This window comes from Cebus imitator, unplaced genomic scaffold (assembly GCF_001604975.1).
Source record: "Cebus imitator isolate Cc_AM_T3 unplaced genomic scaffold, Cebus_imitator-1.0 Scaffold161, whole genome shotgun sequence".
Lineage (NCBI taxonomy): Eukaryota > Metazoa > Chordata > Mammalia > Primates > Cebidae > Cebus > Cebus imitator.
Genome location: NW_016107476.1, coordinates 2,488,152 through 2,499,326, shown reverse-complemented (window position 1 = coordinate 2,499,326; position 11,175 = coordinate 2,488,152). Strand labels below are relative to the sequence as shown.

Below are 11,175 nucleotides of genomic sequence, written 5' to 3'. Positions count from 1 at the left end.
AGTAAGCATGAGAATGGATTTATATGATTATGTTTCCTGGGGAAATGGTATTCCCAAGAAACTCAGGGGATTTCAGATTATTGAGTTCTTAAAACCCCTCAATAATTCCTTTAAATTTTATTGCCAATCTCAGGCTTAATGACTAGGAATGGAGAATCCTAAGTCCTTTCAAAGTGCAGTTTTATTTTAACCATATGTATGTAAAACCAGGATGGAGTATTTTTTTTTTTCTTTTTTTGAGACAGAGACTCTGTTACTCAGGCTGGAGTGCAGTGGCATGATCTCAGCTCACTGCAACCTCCGCCTCCTGGGTTCAAGCGATTATTCTGCTTCAGCCTCCCAAGTAACTGGGAGTACAGGTGTGCATCACCATGCCTGGTTAATTTTTGTATTTTTAATACAGATGGGGTTTTGCCATGTTGGCCAGGCTGGTCCCTAACTCCTGACCTCAAGTAATCTGCCTCCCTCGGCCTCCAAAAGTGCTGAGATTACAGGCATGAGCCACCACACCTGGCCATGTTTATCTACCCGAAGAAAAATCCCTATTACTTCTGAAGAGCCTTGTTCCCTCCCTCTGGGGGCCCCTCCTGGAATTCTTGGCATGTTATGTCCACTTGTCTGCCACTGTGGCTGGCCCATGAGCTCCACAAAGGGAAGACTCACAGCCACCTTTCTCGGGACTATATCCCCAGGTCCTGGCACAGTGACTAGCACATGGTAGGAGCTCAGTAAGTCAGAGTGAAATGAATGAAGTAAAACAATCCCCTTCACGCCCCTTCTTCTGTGTGTATTATGACATTGCCAACAGAGGGAAAAAAACGAAAAACAAAAAACAGAGACACCTGAGAAAAGCATAAAGCCGGAGAAAAATTTTAATAGAATTAAGCCTCTTATCCAAGGAGCAGTCTGCCTTCCCATCTTTCCTAAAGCTACACTCCAAACTCTTCTGTATCTGGATTTAATCAGCAGAAATCTGGCTAGCTGGCTGGGTTCAGTGGCTCATGCCTGTAATCCCAACATTTTGGGAGGCTGAGGCAGGTGGATCACTTGAGGCCAGGAGTTTAAGACCATCCTGGCCACCATGGCGAAGACCTGTCTCTACCAAAAGATATAAAAAATAGGCCACGTGTGCTGGCGCGCGCCTGTAATTCCACCTACTTGGGAGGCTGAAGCAGGAGAACCACTTGAACCCGGGAGGCGGAGGTTGCAGTGAGCCAAGACTGCGCCACTGCACTCCAGCTTGGGCAACAGAGCCAGACTCTATCTCAAAAAAAAAAAAAAAAAAAAAAAAAAAAAGAAATCCGTCTAACTACAGGTTTCCGACTACAAGCTGACTATCATTGAGTAAACCGGTATTAAAGATTTCTAGCAAAAAACTGTTCATTTTGTAACAGTATTCCAGGCCTTATTTTATTCTATCTTCAAATATGGAGAGGAATCACACAGAAACTGGTGAGTAAAATCTAAGTGAAATACAACTGACAGTAGAAAAATACCCATTCAAATTCTGCACCGTTTCCTGATGGTTAAAAATCAATCATTCTTTTCTAATTCCTTTAGTTCCTTTACACAAGTCTAGGTCACATCAGTCAAATAAATGTTTTAAAATGGCATAAAATCAAATCACTTTAATTAGGTATTTCTTTCCTTTTATTTCTAGTCCTTTTTTCCTCATTCTCCAGCTAAGCAAAAACATGAACATTCTTAGCAAACAGGGTTTCAAACAGGCTTTCGGAGCAGAAATAATTTGTAGCAAGTAATGTTTTGAAAGAATGATGAGTTTTCATGAGTGTTTTCATTCTGACTGAACTAATGACATTAACCTGTTGGTAAATTTACTGAACAACCAGACAATTGTTTTCTGACTTTATTTCTAAAGCATGTCTTGTTAAGCTAAACTAATCTTTATTACCTTTGAAACCATGGATTCTTCTTCAAGAAGGCTTCCATAGCTGACTCTTTCTTATTTCGTTCAGTAGTCTAGGGCAATGGTCTGTAAACCAATGCCTGCTGCCTGTGTTTGTAAATAAAGTTTTGTTGAAAGCAGCCATGTTCACTTATTTATGTATTGTCTATGGCTGCTTTTGTGCTATCATCTCAGACCTAAGTAGCTGCAGCAGAGACCATTTGGCCCACAAAGACTAGAATATTTACTGTTGTGCTCACTACAGAAAACGTATGCTTTAGGCTAATCACACAAAGCATTCAAATCTTGTATTTCTTAGCTTTTTGCTCTATAAACATCTTATTCATTGATTTCATCTGTGTGCCATTTCCTTGAGTTTAGTTAGAAAGTTCCCTAAGGGTTAGATTGTGTTTTTATTTTCTTTTTTAAACCAAGAATAAAGTATTTCAGGTTAACTGAGCATACGAATTTTATTTCACTGAGTCTCAACAAGCGTCCACACCAGAACCACCGCTACTGCATAGAAACCATGGAGGATTACACCAATGGCTGAATTTATCACCCCTCCTTCCATCCATGCTCTTTGCATGTAACTTTGCAATGACTTCTCACTTTGAGACTTGAATTGATGATGTGACTTATCTGGCTTATAGAATAAAGAAGTGACAGTGCGCCAGTTATGAACCTAGGCCTCAAGAGGTCACGCATGTTTCTATGTGCTCTCTTGCCCTCTGTGCCAGCATGACAAGGCCATGGCTAGCATGGCCTGCTGGTCCCAAGAGGAGGATGGGAGATGCATAGAGCAGAGCTGCCCCTAAACATGACTGAACTTGCCAAACTGCCCACCAATTCAGCCTATAGCAGCTGATCCCCAGCCAAACTGCAGATTCATGAAAAATGATAAATAGCTGTCACTGTAAGCTTCGGAATTTTGGAATAGTTTATGAAGCCACATTACCCAATTGATATGAGTATCTTTCCTAAAAATACCCTTAACGTTTCTATTTCCTTGGAATCTTAAAGGTAAAAATGAAACAGTTGCAATTTTTTGTTGTTGTTTAGTGATATGGCTTTTAAGGAACTATATACTCTTAAGGGTGATATATAGAAATGACCTTTATTATCCAAATATCAAAAGAAATCAACTTATCAATAAGAATTTACTGAACACAAATCATGTGCTCATTACTGAGATTTCTGAAAAACATAAAAATCATATTCTTGGATAGGCGCAGTGGCTGATGCCTATAATCCCAGCACCTTGGAAGGCTGAGGCAGGAGGATCACTTGAGGCCAGGAGTTTGAGACCTGCCTGGGCAACATAGCAAGATCCCGTCCCTAGACAAAAATAAAAATAAAGAAATTAGCTGGGCATGGTGGTGTATGCTACTCAGGAGGCTGAGGTGGGCATATTGCTTAAGCCCAGGAGTTTGAGATTGCAGTGAGGCATGATTGTGCCACTGCACTCTAGCCTGGGTGACAGAGACCCTGTTCCCCCCATCCCCCCCCAAAAAAAAGACACTCTCTAATCTCAAGGAACTTACAGTTCTGTTGTTCTGTAGATAAAATAAAATGTGAGATGGAGTATAAGACAATAATTGTGTGTTAAAATCTACAGGAACTGTGAACTTCTGGCCAAACATGGTGTTTATCTCTGTGCCCTACCAAAACTTCAAAGAGAACAAGGGAGGAACAACAAGGGAGGAACAAGAGATGTCTGCACAATTTTGAAAGCAAGAAAGTGGATGGATGGCTCGGTGCTTTCTAGCTTTTAACATTGGGATTACAGATGGCTCACACCTATAATCCCATCACTTTGGGAGGCTAAGGCAGGAGGACTGCTTATGCCCAGGAATTTGAGACCAGCCTGGGCTATATAGAGAGACCCCATCTCTACAAAAATTAACTGGCTGTGGTTGCACACAAATGGACTCCCAGCTACTAGGGATGCCGAGGTGGGAGAATCAGATGAGCCTGGGAGGCTGAGGCTGCTGTGAGCTGTGATTGCACCACAGCACTCCACCCTGGGCAACAGAGCAAGACCCTGTCTCAACAACAACAACCACAAAAATGGATGGATGACGTAAACAAGAAAGAAAAAGCTGAAACTTAATGTGGAGGGGGAGGTATCACTAGAGGCAAGCCAGGAGAGGTTCAGAAACTGGAGGCACCAGCTCCTGCTGACTGCAGGAAGAAGGATGTAAATAGGACAAGTTGACAATCTTTATGGCAAAGAGTGAAACCCCGTTTTTCCTCGCCTTCTTCTCTCTGCCAGGAGGCTAACCCATGCTGCCAGCAGCTGAAGATGACATGACATGCTCCGCCAAGCTGGAAGGTCCTAGCCCTGTTCCCTGTGTGAGGAGTTGGGGTAAGATAGAGGAGGCAACCTTTTTCAACTCTTTTAACTGTTTATCTCGGACTTACTTCCATGTTTCTAAATAAGATGCTTATATGGCCATCTTTTGATTTTTTTTTTCACTGTAAACGTTATCTACTGATTTACTTCAAAGGAAGGTTAGGATTTGGCTCTTTTACATTCTTAACAATAGATGACTAAATGCAAATTCTAGCAATGGCACTCTAAAGTTTTTGAAAACCACAAGTGCCAGGCATCAGAAGAAATTGCTGATTTTTTAAAATGATTTTGCTTTTTTCATTAAATTGATTTTTCTTGAGTGTCTGCTACATGCCAGCTGTTATACCAGAAAGATACTGACACACAATGATGAACAGGAAGGACAGGTTCTTCCTTCATGGAGCCCACAGTCTTGTGAATGAGTAAGGTGGGGAGAGGGCAGTACCAGTGATCATAAGCATCTGATTTTAGGTAGCTGTTTATTCCATATCTATTACTCCTCTACTATTCTAAGGCAGGGGTCAGCAAACTATGGCCCACAGGCCAATTCTGGCCCACAGACCAATTTTCTATGAACTATAAATTAAGAATGGGTTCTTTTTTGTCTTTGCTTTTGTTTTCATTTTAATTTTGAAAGATTGTTTTGAAAAGAAGAGGTTGGGCGCCGTGGCTCATGCCTGTAATTCCAGCACTTTGGGAGGCTGAGGCAGGTGGATCGCTTCAGTTCAGGAGTTCAAGACCAACCTGAGCAACATGGCAAAACCCCGCCTCCACAAAAAATACAAAAAAGCCAAGCATGGTGGTGTGTGCTTGTGGCAGTAGTAGCAATTACAACTACTCAGGAGGCTGAGGTAGGAGGGGCTTGAGCCTAGGAGGCGGAGGTTGCAGTGACCTGAGATTGTGCCATTGCAGTCCAGCCTGGGTGACAGAGTGAGACCCTGTCCCAAAATAAAAATAAAAAAAAAGGAACGAAAAAAAGGAGGGAGGGAGGGAGGGAGCGAGGGAGGGAAGGAAGGAAGGAAGGAAGGAAGGAAGGGCAGCAGCAGTGACACCAACCATATGGCTCATCAAACCTAAAATCTTACTATCTAGATCTTTACAAAAAAAGTGTGCTGCCTGCTATCCTGAGGGCCTGCCAGACCCCTATTGTTTACTATTAGTTTTCTCCCCACCAAACAGGTCAAATTAGCAATATCTTAAAACATTTAATAAATTGCATGTTTATTCAACTGTGAAATATAAAAATGCAAAAGGTCTCACTGGGAAACGCCACATTCCGGAACAGAAACGCCCCAGTTTTGGTCATCTTAGGAAGTCAAGCCAGAAGATCTCTACACTCCTTGGTTCTCTCATTCTTTTGTCTTCCATTCACTATCTGCCTTTTAAAACTAGGAATATGCATTACTTTGATGAAAACAAAATCGATAAATAAAACAATGAATAGCTGTTATCCCAGAAGTTTGGGCAGCGGTCAAAAGGAGCTTTTGCCTCTCAAGTAGTGTTTGAAATTTTTACAATGAAAGCCTATTCTTGTATGATTTGTGTAATTAAAAATAAGCAAAACACACAGACATAAAACTAAAATAAAATTACCAAACTAGAATCAAGGCCTTGGATTTATAGCACTATTCAACCACATAAATAATTTGCAAGAATCTGAATCTCCCAGATGGAACTCTAATTGCCAATTATATAACCCATTCATTATTATGTGTAAGGCACTGTGCCATGAGTTTTATAGATATTCTCACTTTATCCTCACAATCTTATAAAGCAGACAGTATTGTTATCTCTGTTTTACAGATGTGAAAACTGAGGCTTAGAGAAGTTGAGAAATTTGGCCAAGATTATACAGCCAGTAGATATCCAAGCTGCCATCTGACCAAATCTCTGTGTCTAGAGCTCAAACACTTCACCAGTGCATCATGCTCAAAAGGAGCACGCACTCCTTCTACAAGTCTATAATTATGCATTTTTATTTGTTTAAATCATTTTGAAATTTACCAAGGAACAATCATGTTAGCAAGGGGAAAATAAATCCCCAATCCTCTGTGGCTCTGGCAGTGACAAAGAGGCAGAAATGGTTTTTGAGGACAAGAGACACCCTTCCCTCATGCTGGAGCCATGGTGAGAAGTGACCTGTGCTCAGATCTGACCCTTGTAACCAGTGGGCCCTCCCTAGCCAGCGTTCTAACGTCTTTAAGTGATGACATCCTCTCAGATCATTGATCCCAACACTCACATTCTCCACTCTGCGCAGGTCATTACATAATGTCTCATGTTGGTTAGATGCCCATATATGCCAGTGGACCTTTCAGGATTATCATTCTACATGACAGAGGTTTATTCTGAACAGTACCTAGCATGGTGCCTGCCACCTATTGAAAAGTGCTCGGTAAATTCATTACGGCAAAATGTTAAAGAACAGCTCCAATGCCAAGTCCAGGGATGGCTCCATGACTCATCAGCAGACCCACCCTGATGAAGCTACCAATTAGAGACAGACTATTACAGTGAGAGTCACTCTAAACCTAAAAAAATAAAGATGTGGGTGGAGCCAAGAGCCATAATCAGTGAAGTGGCTGATTAATCCATGAATCTGCAGGTACATTTAGCTATTCATACGACCAGCATTACATTTATACGGAAAATGGGGCTAGCAGACCATTTAAACCATTTTATTTATTTATTAGTTATTTTTGAGAGAGAGAGAGTTTTCCTCTTGTTGCCCAGGCTTGAGTGCTGTGGCTCAATCTTGGCTCACTGCAAACTCTACCTCCTGGTTCGAGTGATTCTCCTGCCTCAGCCTTCAGAGTAGCTGGAATTATAGGTGTGTGTCACCACACCTGGTTAATTTTATATTTTTAGTAGAGATGGGTTTTCACCATGTCGACCAGGCTGGTCTCAAACTCCTGAACTCAGGTGATGCGCCTGCCTTGGGCTCCCAAAGTGCTGGGGTTACAGGCGTGAATCATCACACCCAGCCTAAACCATTTAAAAATAGTCACCAGGGATGTGCTTCCCACAAAATACCACCACCCCATTATTAACATGCTGCATTTCCCCAAGAGCACTGTGTTTACTACCCTTCTAACTCTCTACACCACTTCAATTCACGTCAGCAGGACGTATGTTTTCCGGGCAAAATATTACAAAGAAGAGTGATACCAGGCTTGGACAGTTTCTGTTCCAGGAAGATTTTCAAGGTACCCTGCTGTGGTCACAAGCCTAGGGAGCATATGACTCAGACAGAAGCTCTCAAGACTCATTCTATTGCTGACTGTTTCATGGAAATCCAGTGCCCAGTTCTCCCAGAATGCTGCCTGCTCCCACTCCTTGGGCACGTTCCCAGCAATGTCATGCTCTGATTGACCCACTGGTCACCAACTTTGGCAGAGCTCATTTGCAGTGGCAGCTGTGACTGCCTTTGGAAGCAGGAAAACCTGTCTGGCGTTTCCATTCTCTCATATGAAACCTAAAAGCAGTGCTAATCAGCACGTTGTGTTTTTCCCCTTTTTGGAAATGAATGACATTTAGTGATAAGTCTCATAAAATCCCTATATTCTGAATTGCTTTCCTGGCTACCACCCCAACATTTAAAGTATGTTAACAATGGAGACATACATGTCAGCAGTCAGATTTTAATATAAAATTGAAGGCTGGATATCTCAAATGTCCAAATTACTATTAATTGTATGCAAATACTAACTCTAAGTATATCCTTTAGAGCAGAAGGTTCTAAGTCACTGTATCAGTCTTAAATCAACAGCCATCTAACTAGCTAATGCTTTCAAGGTGTGCCAGGAGAGAAAGGACAGAATGATCTTCTCTTACTAAGGAGAGATGGATGAACAGCTGCAAGGTTTGCTGCTGTTTTAAAACACCAGGGAACCAGCTAATGAGAACAAGAAATAAAATGTAAGCAGGGTCAGACCTGTTTATTACATATCCTTTCAAAATATCCTTTTGTTTTTTTTTAAAAAAGTGAATTAAAATTAGTGCCCGTATTCCCTACAGAGAGTACATTTAAAACAATGCAGAGTCGCAAAACCCCTTATGTTCCAAACATAAGGTGTGCCTGTTTTTAAGTCTCAGAATAATTTGCCAACTTCCAATTTAATTATGACTGAGCTTCAAGTCAACTGTTGAGTGTTCTAGAGATACAGTTTCTGTAGATTCCAGCTGGTAGCAAGTGGAAAAACTCCAAATACCTTAAAAATATGCCACGGAGTAGAAGGGAGGAGAGTAGTTAAAAAACAAGGAAAAGAAAGAAAGTTGTACTTTCTGGTTTGACCACTAAAAATATAATTAGATGTATCATTTACTCTGTTTACTTACAGCCTCTCTGCATGTAAGATTTCTTCCAAAACCTGCCCTATCTTGCTGGAAATCTAAAGTAAAATCCACTCTTTGTACAGTACAACAGAGGACTTTAAATTCATTTAAAGACATCTAGACATCTTGAGATATTCTAATTTTATCACTAGGACCCCATTCAGTTGGAAAAGACATGGCATCATAATTTTCTACTCTAAATATATCAGCAATACATGAATGCATTCTAATTAATATGCACAGTGTCCTTATTAAAATTCAGATTCTATGCTTGAGGAAGGCCCAAAGTGTCAAAATAATCTTGTGTGAACCTGAGGTGACCTTACACTTTAGAAAGAACAGGCGAGGGAAGAGTTGGAGCAGAGTTCTTGGCTGACCACCCACGTGGGGCTATTTCCAACTTTACATTTTACTATTCCAATGTTTGTCAGCTTTCGTCTTTACAATAAATGTCTAAGGCAGGTCAGTAAGGAATAGGAATCCACATTACGGGACTTTTAAATCAGCATGGTCTTCAAAATCATGCTCATTTACAGGAGAAAACTGTGTGGCATAAAAAGCCACCATGAATTATTCATCAGTTACAGCATGTGCCAACCTCAGATTCCTTTGTACCTCTTAACAAGTGTGTACATGTGAAGTGTAGCAGACCCGGGCTCCCCAGTCCTACCAGTCCCGGGTACAAAGGCAAACCCAAGCTCACCGGAGATCCTGTGAAACTGAGAGGAGCTGCGAGATCGGAAGTGAAGGAGGGAGGGGGCCCAGCCTATCTGCCTTATCTGGAATTACCCATGAGTCTACTCTCCAGAAACCAAAATAAGTTACACTCTCTTATCTTAAGGGGTCCAGTATCAAAAGAATCAGCAAGTGATCGGCACAGTCTGTAAGTTTCAATGGAGCAACCTGCGAGACTGTGGGGCCACCCTCGGCAGCTCTGTTTGAGGTGGTGTGGGCTGTCAGCCCCTAGGGATGCTGAGCAGGATCAGCTGGGGCACTCCTGAAGCCAGCCTCACCAGGAAACAAACTCCCCCATCAAACACAACTGTAGGGAAAGCATCCAAGGGATGGCATTCAAACTCAGACAAAGGGCCCGGAAATAGGATCACAGGTGTTTGCCCGTAGTCACTGAGGATGCTTTTTAATGTGCCCAGCAAACCAGTTGAGTTGAACTGGGCACCTGCTACAAAACAGTCATGTTGAGTTGAACATCCTATTATATTAAGTTGAGTTGAGCCAGGCACCTGTTACAAAACAGTCATGTCGATTTTAACATCCTACTACATTAAGAATACCTGTAAATATGTTGACAAATACAATGTGCATTTTATGCAGATATTTACTATCACAGAAATAGATGGTCATGTTATGATAATAAGTGTAAAACAATTTTATCAAATGGAAAAGCCCTGCATCTTTCCTCATGTTTATAGACATGGTCAACCCCAGACAGAATATATGCCAAGCTTACGAAATGGACGGTCTAACCTTTGTAGTCTCCGATGGTGTGATGAGGGTCCATGAACTCAGTCATTTCCAAGGTCATTAACATGCACAAAGCTCTAGGGGTTCAGCTTTTCTTCACTAGGTATCTGACACACAGAAAGGCTGCAGCACTCCTCAAAGGAGAGGCTGGGCCCTGGCCCTGTTCCCAGGAGTCTGTGGGCTGAACTGGACCCGAGGGAGGGGTGTGCCACCAGTGGGTGTGCCACAGGCAGCACAGAAAGAATGAGTTTCCTGAGTGAGTCTAGGTCCTTCCTCACGTACAGAGTCCGCATCCCCTTCTTCCCTCCAGCCTGCCCCTCCCACTTCTAAAGAGACCCCTGCAAAAGCACATCAGCTCATTGACACCACACCCACAGAAAACACTCGTTTCTGGGAAGCCACTATTAAAACACGCCAAGAATGTTCCTAGGATTTTCCTCCACTCTGCACAATCCAGAATCCAGATTTGGGTCACTGTCATTTCACAAGAACTGAAACGCATGAAACAAAGAAAAAAAAAGATCCATTTTCCCCAAGCCTTCTGCCTTCTCTTTTTCCTTAATGAATTACTATCTCAACCAGATGGGCTTTTAATTATTTTCTTCAATACTAGAATTTTTAAAAAAATATGATAACTTGGAGAGGCTTTTTAAAATTAACAGCCTGATTCTTCATCATGGCTTAGGAAACATTTCCCTGACAAAGTCCTGGTATGAGACCAGCCATGGACTTTGAGCCTTTTTATATTAGGTATACATGCTGTCTGAAAACAATGACCTCATCTGGAAAGACTCAGGAAAGAGGCATTTTTTTCCTTTCATCAGTAATGCCCTGATGTTGGGCTGGATTACCCACAACCCACAATGCAACTTTTCTCCCAGTCATTTTTGAACACCAGGAATTTTGCATATTGGAAAAGTTATGAAGACAGTTTAAATGGAAAAAGATACTTAGGACAAATATCCTTGGCATCAGAGATACCATCCTGGTCAACATGGTGAAACCCTGTCTCTACTAAAACTACAAAAAACTAGCTGGGCATGGTGGCGCGTGCCTGTAGTCCCAGCTACTCAGGAGGCTGAGGCAGGAGAGGAGG

General features: G+C 41.9%; 1 protein-coding gene across 9 annotated transcripts in view; it reads right to left on the bottom strand.

Annotated features, from left to right (window-relative positions):
* Window positions 1–11,175, bottom strand: part of ABLIM1 (actin binding LIM protein 1) — a 344,682-nt gene that overhangs the window by 252,505 nt on the left and 81,002 nt on the right. For 2 of the 9 annotated variants that reach the window (XM_017543826.2, XM_037743981.1), the window contains exon 1: window positions 10,083–10,443. The exons of 4 other annotated variants lie outside the window; for them this stretch is intronic. In XM_017543826.2, coding sequence (XP_017399315.1) covers window positions 10,083–10,146 — 64 coding nt within the window. In that variant the 5' untranslated portion in view covers window positions 10,147–10,443. Of the gene's footprint in view, window positions 1–10,082; window positions 10,444–11,175 lie in introns of those variants that run through there. 3 more of the 9 variants (XM_017543840.2, XM_017543847.2, XM_017543834.2) reach the window with 2 other exon arrangements.